Source organism: Brachycentrus maculatus, unplaced genomic scaffold (genome assembly GCF_059751285.1).
Source record: "Brachycentrus maculatus isolate JH-2025_06_01 unplaced genomic scaffold, ASM5975128v1 h1tg000439l, whole genome shotgun sequence".
Taxonomy (NCBI): domain Eukaryota; kingdom Metazoa; phylum Arthropoda; class Insecta; order Trichoptera; family Brachycentridae; genus Brachycentrus; species Brachycentrus maculatus.
Window position 1 is genome coordinate 289451 of NW_028281187.1, and position 25440 is coordinate 314890.

The 25440-nt window shown below is 32.7% G+C and overlaps 1 protein-coding gene across 1 annotated transcript in view; it reads left to right on the forward strand.

Annotated features, from left to right (window-relative positions):
* The first annotated feature begins 4507 nt into the window (after positions 1–4507).
* LOC148302584 (uncharacterized) overlaps positions 4508–25440 on the forward strand; it is a 40573-nt gene continuing 19640 nt past the window's right edge. Inside the window, exon 1 of the mRNA XM_088271378.1 lies at positions 4508–5204. Within this exon, the coding sequence (XP_088127504.1) occupies positions 4745–5204 (460 nt within the window). The 5' untranslated portion in view covers positions 4508–4744. The remainder of the gene's footprint in view (positions 5205–25440) is intronic.

Here is a 25440-nt window from a genome sequence, read left to right on the forward strand (position 1 = left end):
ATCTTTTGTCAGTAACAACTATTGATGCCACATTATCTAAGAATAACATTGCGAACAGAATGAATGAATGAGTGGTCCTAATTACATTCCATGGTGTACTCCGATGGTAATATTAATCTGATAAGAGACATTAAAATGCCAATGTTAAATTCGCTGTATCATTTTCATTTATAAACTCATTCTCCATTGTCTATAGACGCAGCATAGATGTTTCGCACTTTTTGTATTCACACATACTAACCTACTCAGTCAGTCGTGCTTAGTACCTTCTTTTCCTAAATTTTATTTTTATTTTTATTTCTTAACAAACCAATCTCTAGGTGCCATCGCTATTTTTTTTAAAGAACTTTTGGTTATCATCTTTTAAAAAAATATTAACCCTGCATGATCTGCACATTCATTGGCGATGTAATGGAAGTTTCTAAACCAACAGCTTATATTACAAAATAAAAATATTTGAAAACTATTAGAAAATATTACTAATCAATAATTTTATTATTCTCCTTCTGCGTTGGCTTTTTTTCGCTGTGGATCGTGACTGACACACTGATATTTTGTAGCACTGGGAAAAAATAAAAAAATAAATAAAAAAGGAAAAAAAAATCTTTTACATTTTTTTATAACTTTACCCTCTGTTTTTAATTATTATAATAATAACATATTACAATAAGTGGGGAAAAAACTTGAGTTTAACTTGTGATATCCTACGTTTTTAATTGATTTTTTAAAATATTAAGTATCTTCGTTGCTATATTTTTTAAGTGCGTTCGATTACTATGCGACCCTTACGAACCCGAGCCAGATGTGATGAAATCGACCATCCAATCTGGCACTATGCCTAAAGGAAAGTAAACCTTCGGCTTAACTAAACGTTTTTGTTTTTTTTTCTACGTTTTGTACAATAATTAAAAATGTATCATAATATAATAACGGTGAAGCGCTTGTGGGTAAGTATTTTAAGAAAATGGTTCTTTTAAAATCATCCATATACCATTTTGTCAAATGTCAAATAAAAATATTGAACATGCTTTTAAAGAAAAGAAAAATTACAGTATAAAATAGCTAATGTGATGTAATATGGTTTCAGTATTTTGGCACAATATGTAATTTGACTGCGTCGGCATTTCGTGTTCTAAAGATAAAGTTATAAACATGTCAATGGATATGTATTAGAATATGTATAACCTACCTAATAAATATTTGAGGTTGTGATATTAAGAAGCTCCGAACTTCATAAATGGTAGTTTAAAAATCTAATCACATCTCTACGGGGCGGAGAAAAAATAGTAACAAAAGTCAATTTAAAGGTGTCGCTGAGACAAGACATGGGGATCATTATAAATTCGACCGAGTCCAAATTAACAAGGATGTTCCGGATCTCGCCTTAACGGGGTTGGAGAACGAGATAACGAGCTCCTGGTCACCTGAGGAGGCGATCAGTGGCGCACCGAGTCATCAATCATCGCTTGTCTCCGCCGAGGTACACGGTGCTGCCAACTGAGAGTCAAAGAGACGAAATAAGACTCCTCCACGAAGTGTTGTGATCCAGTAGCCTTGTTTCTTAATTGTCAGGAATAGCCTAAGTGAGATGAATTAATCACCTAAATATAATTCATTATGTATTGAAAACAAATAAGGCTGAACAAACGCAGCGTTTAACCTCCACTGGGCAGAGATGATGTGAAAGCTCTCTCTATAAACTCTAGAATTATTTTCAAGTCTTTTATCATTTTCACTAAAATCTCCTCTTTTTACGAAAACACACAGAAACGTTATTTTTATCTTTAATTGTATCGTCGTGCTTTAACTGAAAATTTGTTAATAAAATAATAAAATGAAAAGGAACACTTTATACCATTTAAACAAATAAAAAAAAAATTATGTTTTGAATCAGAACACAAAGTATTTTTATTTCTCGAAATAATATTTTTTTTAAATATTTATTTTCTAGTTCAGAATATACCTTATCTACATTAGCACTTTTTTCTTGTTATATGAAGCAATATCTCTGAACCAATTTAATAATATACTAGCTATAAGGACCAAGGTTTGTATCTTATACAACTGTTCGTCATAAGTTGGTGGATAGTGCTTATACATAAAGGAAAGACGAAGAAAAACAAACAAAAATCATAAATTATAAGATATTGAATAATCAAAATAGTTATAAATTGATGACACTGTAAATCGAAGAAAATAACTAAGACAACAAGAAAGACGTAAGGACAAGCGGTAAGGGTCAAGTAGGGAGTTTTTGGGAAAGATATAGGTACCTATATATATTCATTGACTGATGAATATTTTACAATTATTTTTTCATACCATAAATTAATTATTTTCTGACAAAAAAACCCCTACTTGTATTTTCTGTATAATATGGTGTTTTTTGTTATGCGCAGTCTTTATTATTGCACCATTCGTAAAAGCATCAATGAATTTCCCATTTCACTGAACAACAAAATTATCAGAGCAGATATCCAAGTATTTTGGGTAATAATTTTTGCGCATAACTATTTGCTACGTGTATCAAAGAGAATTATAATTTGTGATTAATGACAATTTAGTTAGTTGACTTATATGTGCAGATAATAAATGTAGTAATTGAAGTCTCGTGATTGATCATCATCGCCCACCGTACAATGGCTCTTTGTGTACTTTGAAAATAAACAGATATTATGTATTAACACGGCAAACATAATATATAAATTATGTACATACATATCACATATATTTACGTATATATCTTTATGTATCGTTACGTTTTATATCAGCGGCGCAGTCGGGAGGTAGCAATTTCTCAGTGCTAAAAAATATCCCGATGACGCCTGAAATAGATGTCGTCCCTGAAAACCCTTTCTCGTGCTAAAATTTACTAAAAAAGTTATAATCTTTGTACTAAATATTAAGTAACCGATAGTGGAACTCTTAATTTTTTTACTAAACAATTTTAATGTAACGTAAAGTAATTAGCCACTATATCAAAAGTCGTTAAGTTACGCTTCATATCGTATAATTTTTCTGCATTAACAGGCAGGGGGATGAAAGCACTCGACTAGTAGTGTGGCGTTCTATTCTTTCTGACTACCCTGCGGGGAAGTGGCGTGTTAGTTAGATGGTTATTTAATAGTCAGTTGTGGTCCCGTGGTTAGTGTCGCGGAGTCTCTGGGTTCAATTCCTCCACAATTTAACCTTTCACTAATCAGCCTCATAGACCCACGAAAAAAGGATGAAATAGAAATATTTCAGTTTATTATAAAAGTACAAATATTTATCGTTTTAATTTCAAATAAATAAATACTCGTAGTTATAAATTTTTAATCCTACTATTATCGAAACTAGAATTTAGTATTAAAACGTATTTTTTATGATACATGTATGTATTTCATAACTATTGTTTTTAACAGATTAGTACCTAACTGGTAAGTTAATAGACCATAAATAATATCTAGAGGTAGATAATTGTCAGGCACAAAGAAACTTAAAATTGTTTTTTTTTTCGATCCTTTCGAATGTTTTAGTAAATGAATCCCGAGAATCTTGTTATTTACAGAATAGTGTGTTTATTATAACTGGATGAGAATAGGAAATAGGGGGTGAAAATCGCATCTTTGCGCATAGGCTTTTAAATGATTTAGTTAATTTGACCAATAATGAGACTTACGCAAAGGTATTTGAACAATGTCAATTTTCCAGATAAAAATGACCAATCTCTTCATAATACTAATAAACTTTTTATGAATCATTTCCCACCCCCTGAAAATAATTTCAATAACGAAAACATGATAAAAAATCCGACCAATGAACTTTTCTTTAGATGTCGAAAGTTAACTGATTATGAAAGTTTGACCTTTAAAATGTTCAAATAAGGGTGCCAAGAAGGCAAAGGTCTCCACTGTATATTCATTTTGTCTTCTTGTCTCGACTCATGATGGGAATAAATAAAAATAAAGTGTCACATTATGCACGTAAGTTGTTTTTTTTAATAATAAAAAAAGCATAGGCGGGGTCTAACAAATTGAAGGCACCTACACTTCTGCGATCACTATCCGTACAATTTTAAGAACTTAATTCTTCCATTGATCCCTTACAAAAGACCTTTTCCTAGAAGTACCGCGATACAAAGGAAAGGAAACATCTCAATAAGCCCTCGGCGTACCCAATGCAAGATGGGTTCTCGAATCTATTTTGAATACAGATTCCCCATTGGTTCGATTTGCCCCTTCGCGTCAGTAGGCTCCACCCCTCCGGGCGTGGCCCCGCCGAAAGGCCACATTTTCCTCCGTCCTTTTTCCTCACCCGCTTTCCCAACGGCGCCGCCGAGACGACAGACTCGCCAACAAGCCGCGACTTGTCATATCTCGGTATTTGCGTTTCATTTTTGTAGGTTACTTCGCGCGCGGTAGAGCGGGACGGAGATAACGGACACGGGTACCGAGCCCGGTGAAACTGTCACGGAATTTCGTGATTTTGATTTAGTTTCAACCGCGAGGCGACGGTGCGCGCTAGGGCCGGTCTTCGGCTCGATCTTTGTTTACGCGCACACGGAACTTCTTATCGAGGGCTGTCAAACGGTCCCATATCTTTATAACCGGAGCGCCAGTCTGCCCGGCGCGCAGTGCTCCGTGGAACAGGACGAAACGACTCGAAGATTTAGCGAACTCATTCTAAGTAGGTACTCGGTGCGACGGAAACAGTGCGTTTTGGGGAGGACATGTTGCGGAGTTGACAGGCGCATTAGAAGACCATGATGACTATGGATGTCGGCATGTACGGCAACCAGCACCAGCACCAGCACCAGCAGCAGCACCAGCACCAGCACTCGGGCCCGGGCCAGGGGTACCCGGAGGGGTACTGCGAGTACCCGGAGCACTACTACCCGGAGCCGGAGGTGCACTACTACGGCGAGCAGGCCGCGCAGGACCAGCCGCCGGAGCACATCATCAACTCGGACAACGGGCTGAGCTACACCAACCTGGACTACGGCTACCAGCAGCCGTACGGCGGCTACCAGGAGCCCTACCCGTACCTGGGCTACGAGGAGGCGTGGGGCTCCGGGCCCGAGTTCCCGGCGCCCGGGGCTCCGCGCGAGGACTGCTACCGGCCGCCGGAGCACCGGGGCCCCGCCGCGCAGGGCCCGCACCACCACGCCGGGGTGCCCACCTACAAGTGGATGCAGGTCAAGAGGAATGTCCCTAAACCGGCCGGTGAGTTTACCTCTTCGCTTTTCTGTTTTTCCGATATGGTGACAAATAAATATATTTAATATTCTTCCCTTATTGGGAAAGAAACTTACAAAGAAACTTACAAAGAAGGTGTCGAATAAAGGATATATACAACTTCCGAAATATTAGTAGTGTGATTGTCAATCGTGGGTAGAATGGTGATTGGTTACATATAAAAGTATGTAGATATCCCATTCTGGTTCCTTGAATATAAAACGTCAGTGGGCTTAGTATTTTATGTGGTAAATTACTCGTCATCGTAGATGTTGTCTATTATACTTTTATGATAATTTGTCGAACAGTCATTTTTACGATGTGGATGTCTTTTTAAAAACCGCATATCTAACTAACTAACCATCACGCTGATTCCTCGCAGGGGTAGGCAGAGAGAATAGAACGCTACATCACTCTGTCTTTGGAAGCGTTCATCGCCTTTTCCAAGTTATACCCGCCGATTATTTTGACTCCTAACCTGACCGCTTTCAAATATTTGACACACCTGATCAAGGTTTTCGCGATCTTCCTCTGCTCCTCTCTCCGACTACATTTTCCTCATAAATCTGTCTTACCGTTCTTTCCTCACACATTCGTTCCACACTTCCAAACCATCTCAACACACCTTTCATAATTTTATCGATAATTCTCAATTTTACCTCCTACAAAATATCACTGTATCACTGAAAAAGCATGCGCAAGAAAGTTTAATCTTATATAAGGCCCAGATTCAATTCTCACGAGAACATCCATTCGAGTAATGAGAATGCTAAAGTAAAAAAAATATATGTATTGTGCACACAACAATTTCAAGGGATGCGAAGAATTAACAACGTATATGGGCGGAACTATATAGGCAGACCAAACTCTGAGAGAGTTCACCTGATAATTCTAACACCAATGCAAAATTTGTATAATCTCTCTGTAATTTTAAATAATGCGCCATCGAAAACTTAGAAACAAAAATCACACATGGCAGTAAAACTTTATCACACAGGGAAGCATTTTTTTGTTGCATCTAACGTACAATTTTATTTAAACATTTTCTTTCCACAATTGTGTTTTATAATAAATATCAACCTAAAAATTAAATTGATACATATTTGACATTTACTGATTTCCGCCTAAAGTCTATAGATACAAATGGAATTAATGAACTTTTCCGAAATATGTAAATTACGAATGGGATCACCAAATATACCTTTTCTTATTTTAAATTTAAATTTTGCGTAAACATTTTTTTCAACATTTAAAATATTATATGAAAAACGCTAAAGTTAAACTTTTGGCATCTCTGTCGGAATCAGTCTAACATTCCTTCTTGTTTCATGTACGTAGTAGAAAAGTGTTAAAATATTCTAATATAATATGAAATTTTAATAATTTAGAAATGTAAATTAAAACGTCGGGAATTTTTTTATGTGACCAATACACGAAATTTTGGCGGACGGATATGAAAATGGATGTACGTGATTATTCAAATTTATTCATCGCCACCCTCTGACAATATCAACAGGTATAATTCTAAATTTACATATTTTAAGAAACTACCAAAATATCATGAAGCTGTCACTTTCTTAAACCTATAATTTATTATGCGGTAAAGTGTAGAAACTAGCCATTTCGGAAATTTATATTATTATTTTTCAAAAACCGATCCATGTTTATTCATAAAACTTCTTGTGCACAATCAATATTTATTGGTGGGCTTATTGATTTAAGCAATGTCTTTTAAGCAATCGTAAACATACCTTCTAGTTTATGCAAAAATAAACTAAACGTTAGTCATGGATTGTTATTTTCTTTCGGAATAACCCATAGAGCATCTATAATAGCTAATTAAGGCAACGTAGTTGATAAGTGAGAATCGTAAATTAATATTTCTTGAATTAAAGGAAATAGAACCCGCGGCGCCAGTTTCGTAGTCGAGGGTCTACCCAACTACGTTTCAGTTCCCGCCTTATACATAACCGTTTGAAATAGGTTGGCTGATAGTGCTTGCATATTAAAAATCAAATAAAAATTTAAAATGAATAAAATAGAGTTGCAGAATGAATGATTAAATAATTACAATCTTATAAGGAATGCATAAAGAGTTGAGGGGAGAGAAAGAGAGATTACACGAAACGGAAAATATGATAGATAGTTAGGGTTCCAAAGAAAGATAATAATGTTTCAGAAGTATCATGAATATCATCCAAGATGATACATTTTTCTCGTGAAGATCTGGTTGCCTGGACAATTAATGAATTACTAAAGAATTTGTTTTTATCTTTAATTTAAAAAAAATATATTTAAAAATTTTAACACTTTATTTCGATAAAATGGAATTGTGAAGTTTATTAATGAGTAATGAGAGAAAAAAAATTAAGTTAAAATTACATTTTTTTAAACTTCTTCTTCTTTTTATGTAGATCTTAGGGATTCCTTCCTTTTTTAAACGATTTTTGTTTATTCTGTCGTGCGGTAGGTTTAACCTAATAATAAAAGTCATAATACATTTAGACATGCAGAAAAGGGTATCAGCAAGTCCTCGGAGCTATGGGGATGGGGAGGTTTATCTGAACTGCAAGTCACCATGACGAGTGACGACACAGGGGGCATTTTGTGACATGACATGCCCACTTACACTCACCTACTCTTACCGATACTAAATATATTGTTTGTGCAACAAAAAGGGAATAAGTCATATTAGAGTTGTAAATGATACAGTGGAGTTGGCTTATTATTGTTATTCTCTTCAAATCAGGTATGTTTCAGGCCAGTGATGGGCAAATTGAGGTCCGCGGACCAGAATCAGACCCTGAACATGTCAAATTTAAATAATTGTTTTAAAATTAATTTAAACTCATTTATTTTTCAATATGCATAATATAGATACTTCAAGTTATCTTTACAGTGATCTTTTTTCTTCATCTTCGTATTGCTCTCTCTATGTCTCTTCCAACATCTTCTATTTGGTGCACGATTTATCTCCTTTCTGTTCAGCTATAAACCAAATCGAGGAGTATCGTAATAAATAAAAATAATACAGCGAACGATTTTTTTGAAATTATTATAATTGTCTTAATTTGAGATGGTGATTTCACGTTTTTCTACGAACTATGTAGGATAACTGGTATGAGCCTACGAAAATGGCAAGTCGTAAGCCCTAGGATGCTCAAACTTATATCTTCTTTCTTATAAAAAAGGTAGATTCTCATCTCAAGTTAAAATATAATATTGATTCTTCATACGTAGAGAGAATAATCCAGTATCTGATGAGTTTTTTTAAAAATTGTCCATTTTGTCCAATTTTCCTCTCCCGTGTGTTAAATTATCACATAACTAGCCTATGACAGGTAATAATCTCTGTAAATAACCAAACTTTCTTCTTCTTCTACATTTGTTGATATGTCAAAAATGTAAAAACAATTACTTCAACATTCTTTTTAAAAATCAAGTCAATTTTCATTCTGATTGCTTTTCAGACCACCTTATTAAATTCCACCTTATTTATGAGTGAGGTAAATTTAGTTTCTTACGAGGTCCCTTTTCCGAATATTGAAAATGCGAACCCTCCGAGTAGCGCGGTCTGAGCTGTAAAAATATCAAATTAATATGTTTTAAGATTTACTGACCAATAAATATTAAAGTCGCCCCGAATAATTCACCGCTTTAGGGAAATAACTTCCGCTCACCCCTATGCAAAGCGACCCCATCTTATTTCGTCGATAAATTACATAAACTGTTCCAATCCACGGAGTCGAGTATTAAATTCATTTGATTGATCTAAGTATTAACTTGTTCCTTTAATCATAAAGTTGTAAATTGCCGAATTTATAAGCGTACATATTTATTTTGTGGCTAATATTTTAACTTTTCTATTTAAAGTTTTTCCGTCCGCCTCCGTAGTGTAATGGTCAACGCACTCGGCTACCGTTCTGGAGGTCCCGGGTTCGATTCCCAAGGGGGGTAAAATAAATATAAGTGATTTTTTCACTGTAATATTTATTAAATATTAACATGGACTGGTACCTGAAGCGGAGGGCTGATCACCTTTCCTTCATGTGTAAACGATCAAGATAACACTGCGTTTATATGACACAGTGCCCTATGCACCATTGGGGTGTGGATAAGGGTTTTATTATATTATTATTTATTTTTAATGACCAGTTTTATTAAGTCGACAAAAAAATTCATTCCACTAAAACTGTAAAATAATTTGGTAAAGTGATTTCCTCGGTTTTATTTTAGTTGAACGCAATGGGTATCTATTTATTGGTCATTCATTATGTAAGTAGATATATTGGGTGTACATGTGCACAAACTGCTACAAGTAGAAATAATTTGAAAAAAAGAGGAATGCCTTCATCTACAAAATAACATCTGGCAGAGATTTATCTCTGAGAAAACTCTGATTAATGAGTATGGCAATTATTTGTGTTCTTAGCAAATAATACTTGACCTAAATTATTGGGTTTTAAAAACATAAATGAATGCCGGACAGTAAGTTTCATTGGAACTGAATTTAAAATACACATGACTAAAAATCGCTAGACATTTTTTCATTATTGCAAACCACACATATTTACAAAAAAATAGTTTAAAAAATACATCATAAACAAATATTTTAAATATTAGGCAAGAAAATATTGTATTCAAAGATTTATTAAACTTAGTATTTTCATAGATCGATCTTATTATATACTGTATATATTTTATCATTACCATCTCAACTGCCGATAGATAAACCTATTTGTACGAAATTTTAAATATTCGTGAAACGAATTTCATAAATGCCCCGTATTGTTAAAAAACGAACTTTCTTTTTTCAAACACTGTTTTTTCACCCAATTTTGATTTGTCAGAGAACAGACACATGAACTAATGAAGTGAAATATATTTTTTATTGATTTCTTCCAAATTATACGTAACTAATTCATTTTTTATATTCAAATGCCCATCACTGTCTAAGTGTTTTTTTTTTGGTAAAATAAATACTTATGAAATTACTATGTTGCCATATCCCTTAGTATCATTCAGTTGAAAAATCATATACAACATAAATATTGTTTCAAAGAGGTTTTTTCATAATTGTATATTTTTTAAATATTTAAGATTGATATGAGCGATATTTAATTAAATACCTAACATTACATCTGATGTCATGATAATATTTTATTTTAGCAGATATTTTTTTACAATCGTCAATATTATTAAAAATCCAAACTCCATTCAGAGCTCCTGATAACCTACGCTATTTTTACTGCTGACATTAGATACACAAATTATCAAAAGATATCATATCCAATACATCTTTGCTAATTTATTGCTTTTATATAAAAAATTTGATCGGTAAAAATATAAGATTAGTGATGTCACAACACTCTACTGGATTTGAAACGACAAACAGATAAATATATATTGATCCAAGAATAAGATTAGAATTAGGTTCAGATGAAACGTAAATAAATTATTCCGAGGATCTTTTATTAAATTACCGAATTTATCTAATGATTTAAAGGGTGGTCGATATATCGATCGTGATATTTTGACCACATTAACCCAATTTCAATATAAGTAGAGAATCAAAATAATTTTTCTATTAATTTTATTTTTGGATGCAATAAAAACCTTTTCAAAATGAAAAAGTATTTAAATATATAGCATGAAATAACGATTTTAATATAATATTTTAAAAAAGGAATAACGAGGCAAAGCCTCTACTATTTAGGGGCTTATCTGCAGGTAGGATAGTAAGGATAGGGAAAGTAAATGTGAAAAATACATCGCGAACAATTGAAAAAATAAATTATTTTGAATTTGGCGGGAATCAAACCCGCGACGTCAGTTTCGCAGCTTGTGCCTATCCAACTACGCCGCGACGCCTGTGACATTGTGCTTTGAAACAAATGTCATATTATGACGAATCTACCAATTTCTGTGAATTTTGAAGCAAGAACATATTATATATAATACATGCATATAAAATAGACACATCTGAGGATAATCACCGTATGATCATTTGCGGCGTAATTGTTTCAAATGGGCAGCTGCACACTGGCATTGATTAAACGCACGTTACTTTTAATTAACTTGCGGTTTTCTAACGCACCTACGTTACCCAGCCCCGCCCTACCATGAGTATTATTGGCAGGAACCGAATACGTGTTGTCGATACTGAAAACTGTTTTGCGTTTGATTTGATTATGCGCTGCGGTTGATTTGATATTCCGCGGGTGTACAGATACACGTATAGTGACAGGTAAACTTTGACCGCCGAGAGATAAGAATAATTATTTCATACATAAAAATAAAAAGAAAATTAATTATTATTTGTTTATCTATATTATTTATTGGAGGATTAAATCTGAGACAGGAGAGCTAAGCTATCTTATTTACGATAGTTAAAAAAAATATACTTAGTTTCTAGGTAAAGATACACCATAAATCTATTCGTAAATAATAATAATTTTAACACTCTCCTTATCATTCATCGTTCACTTTGTGTAATACCACTTTAAAAAAAAAACACTACTTCGTGACTACCGGTTTCGGTAGTTTAAATGTAGATAAAAATTAAATTGTTACGGTCTGACATTTATACAAAAATAAAAAAATAAATGAAAGAGAGAAAGAAGACAAATGAATCACAATGGGAATATTTTTTAAGTGGACTTGTAGTAAAATTTAATTGTTTTTTTATGGGCAAATCTTTATTAATTGTATTTTCTAGTTTTTCTAGATTATCTAAACAGAGTGGTATTTCACAAAGTGATCGATGTGTGATAAGGAGTGTGTTATATTACCACACCACAAAGTCATCAATGCTATTAATATACAAAATATAAATAATAATTATATTGCGTTTATTTTCATGTTTAGAATTCAAACTTTGTAAATAAATTAAACATCATTAATTATACGAAGGTAATGCGATCGAGTAATGATTTTCGAGTTGACGTTATTTGCCAGTACACCCACGATATGTACATATATTATTATATTTAAAGTAAAATGTTATAAATATTATGGTCAAAAATGGTATTAAATGGTGTGGTATTAAAAGTCAAAAAAATATATTTCCTATTTTTTTGTATTATATAACCTCAAGTGAAATTGTCATATTTTGATATATCCATGAAAATGGCATATTATGATACCATATCTTATCGCTGCCTGAAAAGCAAAACTTCTGGCGGAGATACTCGTATCGCCTTCGAATTCATTGCGTACGTGAGATATTTGATTTTGATATAATTAAAATCCGTATTAGTTTTACCCAGTTATTATGATGATTGCGTTTTGAGATAACGTTTATTTATTTGTGAAATCTCGGCTCAAAATTGGCGACACAAAATTGATTAGATATCTGAAACCATTTTTTTATAATCCACGATCAAATCGATAGTAACAATGATTAGTAAAATACAATACAAACTTACTTTTCCCTTTTAATATTAGATTTTTGAAAAGGTCACAATACATTTGCAACATAATAATATGTTTTCTTTTCCGTTTCGTTATTTTTGGTACTAAATATTTATCATATGGTAAATACCTTTTGGTGTAATTGTACGAGCTTTTGCACCTATTCATTAAAGAAAAAATAGAAGGTCTATGAGGTGTGGGTAGAAGACAGATGTCCTGGCTCCGGAATATACGAGATTGGACGGGGATCAGGACCGTCGAGGCACAGTTTAGAGCTGCTCAAGACAAGGACAATTATTCTCAAGTGATGGTCGACGTCGAGGGGACCTGACATGACAAGCAAAGAATAAGTAATTGATTGTGAATATTTGCAACAACAAAAAATATTTTCTTAGTGGTGTACGTGTATAAGAAGTGGTATTTACCAAGTAAAACTTAAATTATAAATGGATGTATTTTGACTTAAGTTAGAAGAAAAGGTATTCGTAATATACACAGCATTTTTATATATATAATGATGACAATGTAACTTGAAATTTATATACAGCACGCACTAAAATAATATAATGAATCTTCATTAGATTATTTTAGTTTCAATACGACGTAGGTAACTATCTAATTACCTACGTCGTATTTATTTATTATTATTATATATTTTAGAATGAGTCCCATATCTTATCAGATTACAGAGCCGTGACACGTCTACGTCCCGGGTAGCTCGGGACATTATCTTCACAGATTATCACCGATTACTTTATGCTACGCATGGCTTCTTACAGCTAAATCATAATTATTTATGATTAATAATGACCAGCTTGTGAGAGAACCGAGAATACTACTTGTTTGGATCGACTGTCGCCTGTGACAATTTTACTAACATCTCTGTGACACTTATGTACGTATATGAGTATTCCGGTAGCTACGGGTTACATAAGTGTCACAGAGATGTCATTTATCTTAGATGTTATAGATAAAATAATTTTGCGTCAATAACATAAATTATTATCATTCATCAAAAGGTGTCAAAAACAATGTATTATAATTAACACAAAAACACCGATGCTCGAATTTTTAATGACGTCAAATGTTTGATTGTGAACGTAACGCAATTCGTTCAAACACATCCACTACCCGTCATGTAGGTTTACATATTGTAGGTACGAGTATTTGTTAAAAAGCCTAACCTACATTTTGCAAAATTAAAGAAGTACATTTAAAAAACATTCTTTAAATCCATTTTAATTTTTAAATGGTGACAATTTTGTTAGTAACATATTTTGTATAATTAATACAATTACACATACTATAACTAGAACACACTAAAATTGTGATTTTTTTTACATAAATTGACCAAAGGATGATAAGGAGAGTGTTTTAATAAATTACTTTTCAACATGAAAAATCCGCATATTATCTTTTAGTGTATTGAAATAAAAAACCTCCCTTAAAAGCTTTCGTAGAGTGCTTAATAGGTGTAGCCAGTTAAAACCCCCTTCATTCAAATCTGCAGCTTTATGTAGGCTTTAGTCGGTTTAAGTAACACTTCACAAATTAATCGGAGTTAATTGGGGGTTGGGGCGGTTTCATGCTTCAAGCATAATAAAGTGCCACCGAAACTGAAAGCTGAAATTAATCGACCTGAAACTTGACGACGCCACGGACTGTCAAGGCAATTAAAGCGATGATTAAACGCAGATCAAGTTTAAACCTTTCTACCTATCTTGTCATCTTATCGGGGTTGATTTTTTCGGTTTGGTGGATACATTACTATGTGGCAGGGGATGTGATATCAAATATGTATATACCTATTTACAAATAATTAAACTTATAATTTAAATGTAACTTTGTTTTAAAATCACTGTAAATATTTTATTATAACTTAATTATAATGTCTACCGGTTACGAAGCTAACCGCTTTATTTATAAAATAAGCGGTTAGTTTCGAAACCGGTTGACATTATAATTAAGTAATAATAAAATATTTATAGTGATTTTAAAACAAAGTTACATTTTAATTATGAAATGGAAAATCACAATGTTAGTGCTTCAAATATAAATTATATAATTGAACTTATTTAAAAAATGGATTGGAAGTAATTATTAAAACACTCTCCTTAACATCCATTGTTTACTTTGTATAATACCACTTTTTTAAAACACTTATTTGTGACTACCGGTTTCGGAAAATTATTCCGTCTTTCTCACTTTATTTTATTTTTATTTTTATACAAATGTCAAATCGTAATAAATTGTATTTTAATTTTAATGTAATCATTTCATTTGAATTTTATTGACCTGATGATGATGATAAGTGTTTTAAAAAAGTGGTATTACACAAAGTAAACAGAGTATTACACAAAGTAAAGATGGTAAGGAGAGTGTTTTATTACCCTACCACAAAGTTTTTAATGCTTTTAATATGCAAAATAAAGTAATTTAGTTGTAGTTGGTCACTTTCTCCTGTACGACTACGATATATTACCCTGAGCTCATAAACATCATTTTCGCATCTACAAATATATTCCTCTCCTCTCTCAGATCTCGAGCGTAGGTCTGATCAGGTTAACACCGCATACATCAGATACGGTGCCCTATTCACCATTTAGGTCCGGAATGGGTGACCCCTATCCGGACCTAAATGAACAAGAGGAATAGATATAAGAAGAATTCCATAGAATCGAGAAAAGTTAACAAAAAATTTCATTATTATAGGTACGTAAATGCGTATAATAATGAATTTTCTTGTTAACATTAAATATATTTTTTTAGGGTAACAACTTTGATTCTTCTTTTCTCAGTCCCAGATCTTGTAATTCTTTATGTGACATCTTAATTTGTATAAAACAAAAAACACCTTTAAATAATAAACTATTTCTTTTATGTTGACTAATCTGAAAATTGTACCTGGGTCTTCGTGCTTAGTAGTCAAACCTTCTAACATCTACGCTACTGAACGTCCATTTTCAATTTGGTCCAGCTTATTTTTAGTTTTTCTCACGTACCTATGTACATAACACAATTCTTACATACCTAACATAACCCCCATAACACATTCGTTCCACTCACACAGCACATAAGTGGGTACCGAAATAATAGAAATACATATTGTATCTGGCACATAAGGCTTCTGGCACCTAGTTCCAACAATGGCAGCGCGGGATCAAAGCTGCGAGAAAACAACTTTATTAGAAACCGAACAATATAACACGGAAAGTAAAATGGCCGAGCTGTCAAGCGCTCGGCGCTCGTGTCATGTCGAATAGGGGCCTGTCAGGGCTACCAAATCAAGTAGCGGAATGATTCTATTAGATTTAGTCCCTCCCCGTTCTGGATACGCATCTGTGTATAATATAATACATGTGATTCCTTGTGTTATTATACATTATGTATTGTCAACTACCGGACCGGCTGCCGACGGAATGAACCTTCGAGGTGAACCTTTTCCGTTGCCCGGAATGTAGGTACTAAGTACCCTTCGTCAAAATTAGAAGGGAGAAAAAGAAACGGATTGTGCCTTTATCGTAGGAATGTCAGCTTTGAAAAATTTCGACATGCTATCAAATAAATATTTCTTTAAAAAAAACTAAATTTGATACATACTTGATTGAGTTGGTGAAAGCTTGATTAGCATTGTATATATTTTTAAAAAAATACTAAAGGCTTCTCAATTAAAAAATATGAAAAAATATGAAATTTTAAGCATAAATTTTAATTTCAGGGCTCAGACTTCCTTCTCTCTTATAAAAACGATAGATGATTCGTCTCACTTGAGATACCTATAATATATTATATTGATATATCGTCTGTAGGGTGAAAAATCCAGCGAATGATGGAATTTCTTGAATATTTTTTGCAGGAACTTTTTGACATATTTTATAAATATGAAATAAAACTGAAACTTTGTATTCAACCACTTTTATTTTTTGTACTTTTTTCTCCTACCGGTTTCAACAAGCATCTTGTCATCTTCAAAGATGAATATGTATACATTCACCCCTGAATATGACCAGGTGTTTGTTGCAAACGTTTGGAGAAAAAAAGTACCAAAAAAATAGTTAAAAATAACGTTTTAGTTTTAAAACATAAAGTCTGTGATGGAATTAATGATACAAAAAGTGTGTTTCTGTATGATAGACCGTGTTTTTGTAGTATATTTCCTTTTATTTTCGTTTATTGAGCTACCCTGCATTTGCTACATGTGGACTATAATAAAAGTATGTAGTGTACATGTGAGTAGAGTGGGGGTAGATTGCCTCGGGGGATGCTGCACCCCTCTTGTACTCTGCCATCCCCCATCCCCCACCCTTTATCTCCTGACCCCTCTGCGCTCGGGGAAGGGACTTGAGGGTGGGAATTTGGAAAAATACAGAACCTGTAATTTTTTTAGGATCGCTGAATTATTACATGTTACCCAAACTAAATTAGAATGGTCAATCTTTTGTGTTAATATTTTTCAAATATGGTAAATATTTGTGTATACAAGATTTATAATAGTAAAAATCATCGAAATTAAATACCGGTAAATCTTTGTAGTGTCGAGGTCGGCACGTTTGACTACCGAGCTGGAGGTTCGACTCGCAGGGGGAGGGGGCGGAAGGTTAAAGATGTTTCACTAAAATATTTATTTCATATAACCCTGAACCTTGAGCATAGAGTTTATCACTTTTCCTTCGTTTAACGATCAACATAACACTGCTTCTATACTATTCAGTGGCCCTATGCGCCGTTGGGTGCAGATAAGAGTAAGAATATGTAGAACCTATGAGGATTCTTATTGATGGCTCACATCATAAAGAATTACATATATTGAGATGGGAACATGGAAGTCGAGACTTTTACACGTCTATGACCTGTTATTGATACATATTTCGTAGTCATACAGGAGAAAGTGACCAAGTGCATTGTTTTACAAAAACGTGATCATTGACTATTTGATATCTTACTAGCTTAATATTGCCCTGAAAAAATCCCAAAGGATTTTAAACTTGGAAGTATAATGTATTGACTTGTTAAAAATGACTAACTGCATTAGTGTTTATTTTATTGCCAAGCAAAGGTAACTTAATTGGCCCTCCTAAACATCTTACGTTTTAGTAGTTAGTCACTTTCTCCTGTACGACTACGATATATTGTCATTATATTACATAAATAATTCCTAAGTGGAACGAAACCAGCATTAGTGAACGAAATTCAAGCAATCTTAAAAATATTGTAATTAAACCTTTTTTTACCAAGTGATGACATTAGGGTTTCAATAATAATAATATAATAATAATTTTGGATAATTTGTATAGCGACGTTTACGTAAATGCTCCCTCAAGGGCGCTTTTCTGGGATTAAATTTAAGAAGAAAAAAAAAAGAAAATCATCTGACTATTTGTGTTTTATTTAACATTACTGTTTAAACTAGGTTTAGAAAGCAATGAAACGTTCAATAACAATTATATAGCATTCAAATGGAATACTCTTAATTTGAATATGTGACTGCATTCACATGTGAAATATGAACTGACGATAACTGGGTGTGAGGGAGATGTTAATAAAACCTTTGTTTACACTATGTATAAATTAACCCATGGTAATTCAATAGTTCAGCATACTGTAATTAATGGTCATCATGCTCGGCTACCGTTCTGGAGGTCCCGGGTTCGATTCCCAGGGGGGTTTAATAAATAAGTGATTTTTTCACTCTAATATTTATTCAATATTACACTGGACTGGTACCTGAAGTGGAGGGCTGATCACCTTTCCTTCATGTGTAATCGATCGAGACAACACTGCGTTTATATGAAGCAGTGCCCTATGCACCATTGGGGTGTGTTAAGGGTTTTATTATTATTATTATTATTAATTCAATAGTTAAAAAATATAAAATTTTACTTGATATGTATTTCTACACATTTCACCGTGTCTGTATCTATGCCGCGCTTTATACTTGTACACATATATACGTATAATATGTCTACACTAAATCGCTCAGTTAGAATGGGGGGATACACAGAATATAGTTGTGTAGAGGTTCGAAATTTATTTGGGATTAATACAAGAAGAAGGGCGAATTGAACACGGTAGGAGGGTGAGAGAAGACAAGAAAGAATTGAGCTAAGAAAGAGAAGAACGAGATAAGAGAAAGAGAGAGAGAACGAAAACTTTCATTGGTGGTACCTTTTGTAATATGTATTTCATCAAAAAGGAAAAATGAGTTATTTTGTTCCAATGAATGCTATTTAAAAAAAAATTTTTTTTGGTAAAATAATTGTTAAACCTGTTATTTTAACAAATAATAAAACAAATTAACAAATTAAAAAACAAATATAATACGTATTAATTCATTTAATAGTTGGAAGTTATAAGGAAATCCAATATAGTAAAATGGAGTCAATTACAGGTACCTAGTTGTTTTTTTTAAACCAGATTTTTTTTAATTAATATTTTACTTTGTTAATACTTTATTAATAACATCTTCTCTGATCCGCGCCGCGTTTCGATACAATCAATGTCATTATCAAACACCGTATGCTATTTCTCCTAATATTATGGAATTCATCGTAATACGCGTCACAATAGATTTTAAGAAACATTGATATTTACCAATCCAAATTAAATTATAAAAGAATATATTTCCATTTTTGACTAGGTAAGTCAAAAACTTATTTGCTTAATATTTTTGTTAAATATTAATTAAGCTTTAATAATTCATATTATTTAATTGAAATGTATTGTACGGTTCCTTATTTTTTTATTCCGTCCTATTGTTTGGTAAATGTTTTTAGCTATCAACTATAATATTATTTTTGACATCTCATCAAAGATGAAGAAGAATATGAAAGTCTGGACATTTACGGGGCTGACGACCGTCATAGGCTGGTTTAACTGATCACTTTACACACGTGTAACATTTACCAATTCTACCCATTATTGACAACCACACTACTCAAATTCTTGGAAGTTCTGTATATATGAACCAATTTAAAAACCTTCTTGACTCAATAGAATTTCACTAGAGACATCTATTGGTGAGATGTAAAGAAGCTTTTAAATGATAAAAATGAAAATGGTATTTTCTGGCGTTTCTCATGTGTGTGATTATAATCCAGGATTCGGATCTCACATACTAATATAAGAGTTTCTGTTTAATAAAAAGCTTCTTTACATCTCACCAATAGATGTCTGTAGTGAAGTTCTATTGATTCAAGAACAAGGTTTCTAAATTGGTTCATATATACAGAACTTCCAAGAATTTGAGTAGTGTGGTTGTCAATAATGGGTAGAATTGGTGAATGTTACACGTGTGTAAAGTGATCACTTAAACCAGTCTATGACGATCGTCAGCCCCGTAAATGCCCAGACTTCCATATTCTTCTTCATTATTGATGAGATGTCAAAAATAATATGAAAATAATTCCTGTAATTGGAGATAATCCAGATTTTGTGAACAAGTATTTGGACACACTCAAAATGTTGCAAATCAACTATATATATATATTTTTTTTTTCTATGAAGCGTGGCACAATTACTTCATAAGTTTGGCTCGTACGGTTACCTTTGATTAACACCACAGCTGGGCACTTACGCTTGTTATTATATCAACTACCTAAAACACTATAAATATTGGTATAATGATGATAATATTGCACAAATATTGTTGAATATTTCTATGCAATATGCCAGCGTTTGTTGATCTTCAGTTTCGCGTATTACACGGATCGATAATGGAATATGATATGGCTGTAATGTCTTAACAAATAAAACCTATAAACCAGAGCTTTCAAATCTTTATTTTATCAAATTCAAAAAAAAAACTTTGAAAAAATTAAGCAAATAAACCTTTATTTACACTACATACTGCTACAATAATGTTATTCGATAACTCACTAAAATAACTGACTAAATAAACTAACATTACTAATAAAACCAACCCCACTAACAGGAATACTAACACTTGAAAGTCAAATGTAAAAAGTGTAAAATAAAAAATAACTCGACACTGGCTATAACACCCAAGATGGGTGAAAAGCCATTAAAAAGAAGAAGAATAATAATGTTGTTCAAGGGAAGGCAAGAGAAGTTTTGAGAGTTTCTCTGTTTGATGTGTCCTGCTAAATATTTCTTAACCGTCCTTTTTATGTTTTCTCGTTCTCAAATTGAGTCTGATAATATTGGTAACGGCGAAACCCGATCACTTATCAAATAAAATAAATGTTGACAAAACTGTATAGTTGTTATTTTATTATACAGTATTTTAGTAATTCTGCTCTTAATCTACTTGCTCCGCATGTCCAAGCCATCTCAATAGACCTTTCTTTACCTTTTATCCCTGACTCATCCTTATATTTCTTTCTAATATCTTTATTTGAATTTTGTAGTACATTTGGTAAATTGTACCTTGATATATAACAATAGAATTTCTTCATAAAATATTATATTTTCAAAGTTTAAAACTGTTGTCGAACGTAAATAAATCTTTGAAGGTCGTACGAAGGCTTGAATGAAAATCGTGAAATCCAATTTGACCGCTAATTGCCAACTGTGTAAACATTTTTATTCTCCGGCAGTGGAGGGCTGGAAAATTCAATAAGAAAATGTGTTTCCTACAAGTCAGCCACCCTAATCTGTCGTACAATCTACCCCTAGCTGGGCCAGGGCCCACCACCAACCCCTCGCCCACCCGCCCTATCGCCAGCAGATCTTACCACTTTACTGTAAAAGCTATAAGTAAAAGGTAAAAGCTCAGGCATGGGTTAATATACCATGTGATTTTCCAAGACTCAAATTTTATTCGCTCCTAAAAGCCATTTTTCGCCAGTCATGAATGCTCAGCTCTAGAATTTTATTGCTGCTGTAATGTCTTTTTGTATTTTGCGTTTTTATGATGATCGCGGTTAGTGGTTGTGTGGATAAAGTACTTACTGACGATTTAGTCGAGAGATTGGGATTCTAAAATTAGCTGAAATCTTAGAATCAATGGACTTGCAAATTACTTGTAAAAATAAACAAATGTAAAAAAAATATAGAGTTGAGAAAATATATTTACTACCGATTAAACCTAGAGCTATATAAGTGCCACATACTTACTTAACACTGTCCCTCCCAAAAAGAGACTTTTGCTTAGAGGGGGACCCTTTATTGATTTTAACTGAGGTAAAAATAAATATACGTTTATTTTTTTAAATATTTATTGATTTTCCAGTTGTGTGCAGCGGTCTGTTTTAGTTGATTAACGTCGTTTTTCTTATTAATTTCTGATCGTAATTTTTTATCCACAATACTTATTTAAAAAAAAACTATTTTGTTACATTTAGGTACCTATTTAAAAGTTAATTTAAAATCTCAAACAGTCGCATATTCCAATTTCTTGTTTATTATTTTCTTTGGTAATTTACTATTTTATATTTGGTTTATCAGATGGAATATTCTAGGCACAAACATGTTCAATTCAAGAATATTGATCACATTTACATTTTGAGTTTATTTATAGCTTAAAATATTTTAATACAGTCGATATAAGAAAATTATGAAAATAAAATGATTTTGAATTTTATTTAAAAAATTCAATTATTAAGGTTTATATTAGGAATATAATTCTTTAACATAAATATAAGATTTTCTGTTTACGACTGGTATAAATTTTATTCATGTATTTGGTCATAGGTACCTCTCTACCTAACATAAAATTATTATACGATTTCGTGAGTAAATCATTGCAGCAGCGGTCAGCCTGCCCTTGAAGGAAGAAATCGATATTCCGTGAAATATCATGTGTGTAACAGGTATGGCACTTAATTCTTTCTTTCGATTTAAAGCTTTCAGTTTTGTTATTTTTTCAGGAAATCAGTAAATTACATTGAAAGCATAAGGATTTTCCGAAAAAAACGTATTATAAATACTTACTACATGAACTTACCATTGCTAGGTTAAACTTTTAACAGATTTTGTGAAGTTGAGCATATGATCTGTTTGGGTGGACAATTTTTTTTTAAATTCTGAATTAAAAATATTTTATTAAAAACAATAAAAAGTATTTTCATACTCTTCTACTTAATGAGAAACGTGTAAGAAACTTTATAATAACTTTGTAATTTCGTATTTTTAAATTAATTATAATTTTATTTGTCACACAACTTGGAGGTCCAACGTAAATAGATTAAACTTAAATTTAAAGCGCAAAAATTTTAAAATACAAGGAAGGTACAGTCGATCGGGGTAATTTTGAACACTTCGTTGTTGTTAAGAAAGTTTTAATTGAATATTTTGGGGCATTAGTCGTTTATTTCGTAAATATGTAAGTGATTATAAAAAGTCATGTTAATTGTGAAGGTACATAAAACGCCATTGCATATAGTGAAAAAATAAGTAATAAAAATATAAGCATAGCATCGAATCTACTGTCTCTTTTTCTTTTAAAAAAGAATACCTTTAAAAGGCAAAAGATACTGTATAGTTTTATTTTATATTTATTAACTATACGTATATTTTAAAATGTATATAAATTAACCACAACCAGATATGGCCAAATATAAAAATGCTCATAGTTATATGGTACCTCAAAATATTAAGACTCACCCAATAGAGCTGGAAAACGCTTATGAAATTAATACAAAAAATGTAATTACCATACTATTTCTACTACTACTGACCCTCTTACCCAACGGTCCATAGGGCACTGCATCAAATTAATAAAATGTTAATATATTGTTTTTGAAAAGTAATCTAAATATTAAATAAATATTAAAGTGAAAAACATTTATATTTATTTAGACCCCCCCCCCTAAGCCAAATGCTCTTACCACTCTACTATAGAGGCGAAGGAAAATACTATACTGCCCAGTTATTAGAGACAAAATATTTTGAGTTTGTTCAATGCTACCCAGAAGTTTAAATTTACTCAGATCGATCGTACTAATTTTTCCTCAAAATTGGAGACATGCATGTTACATTAAAATTCAGCACCAAGCCATGTTTCGTAATATAAACATTAAATTTTCATTCTCGTAATTAAGTTATCAATAAATTAAAAGTCAAAGGATAAAATAAATTTTGAAGTAAAATTATCCACTAGTTTAATAATAAAAATGTCTAGAACATACACAAGATATTATCAAAGGGTCTCGAGTAGAAATCAACCCTTTCGAAAAATGTAAAATCCTCGCAGATTTCCTTGACTCGTTGTCGTTCAGGTATCGTGTGAAATTCATCGCTTTCAATTTGAAGGAGAAGGGAATCAAGCAACATGGAGATTGCGCGCAGTAAGAAATGAAGCATTAGTTTATCAAATGTGATTAGTTATCTGTTTAAAAGTAAACTTTGTAGAAAGTGCCCCTTGTTGAGGTCCCCGCCGAGGTAGGGGTCGCGTGAGCAGCACCGGATGTGGCCATAATACCAGTGTTACCTTTGTAGAGGGGATTTCTGTAAATATGATTTGAGAGCCCTTTTTGACTTGCGGTAACGCAACAGGGTTGCCACAAGAATTATTTTACCGAGTTATTTATTTACTAACTCAACTAATTGTATTTTTGAAAAATCGGCATCTTTGGGTCAAATATATGTATGAAACTCTTTATCGACTAAATAAATTATCATAAAAAAAACAAAATATTAAATATGCAATGACGCAATGCAGTGTATATGATTATTATTCCAATATATTGAGACAGGGAATTAATTACCAGGAATTAATACAGAATTCCAACATCAACTCTGGCTGCTTTATCTAAATGACTCTTTGCAGTGTTACATCGTTACATTATGAGTTTCTAATGCAAAATGAGGTAATTCCACATTCGTTCGAGACATTCATTATTACATTTATTTTCTATAAAACTCAGTTATAAACAGAAATTTCTATGTTGGCTACATTGTATGGTTTTGAAAAGACGGTACCAATGCTGTTAAAACCAATGTGTAAAAGTCTCTACTCTACTTGGTTCCCTACTTTCAAAACGAAATATGTCAATAGGTAGGGTATATGTTTTGCAATTCTAGTTTATACTTTTAGAAAATGACCTGCGAATCCTCTTACAGGCTTATCTGCAGGTAGGATAGTAACGATAGGGAAGGTTGATATGAAATATATACAACACTAATACCCAAACTAATTGAAAATAAGTATTTCTGGAATTCATTTTGCGATTGGCGAGACCCAATCGCAAAATGAATTCAATTCCTCGCGACACCTTTTTCGCAGTCGAGCGTCTACCCAACTACGATACGGCGAGTAATGACGTCACTAATGTAGTGATGAAGATTAACCCGGGACCTGTTTCAATGTACATTAATACTGCACTATCGTAAAATGTACGACGATAAGAAAAGAAATATTGTAAGCTCAACATATTTTTGAGAACTTTATATAAAGCATGAACATAAAATATCAGTAAAAAAAATTATGATACATACTAGTTATCACTACATTATTTATATGTGAGGCCTCAGCGCTCCACACAAATTGGATGTCCGTCGTAAATTATACGTAAATTATATGTCCCGTAATTAAGGGTTAATATTTTAAAAACAAAAATAAATATTTTTGTCAACCCTGTCGAGGCGTCGCATTAGGGCTTCGTTGCACGATAAGTCTGTATGTTGGGTGACATCGACCCCATAAAATGGTAAAATATAAAATAGAAACTATTATTACATTTTATTGCCCAGGGTAGCCAGTTGCCACCCTCCCCTGAGCGACCCCTTCACCCGCGAGGTGGACTCGTAGCGGGGACAGATTAAAGGGGTCTGATTTAATTAATACATTTTCCTGCATACCCTTAACTAACTATTCCCGAAAATGCAGGTGGGATATCTCACTTCGAGCATG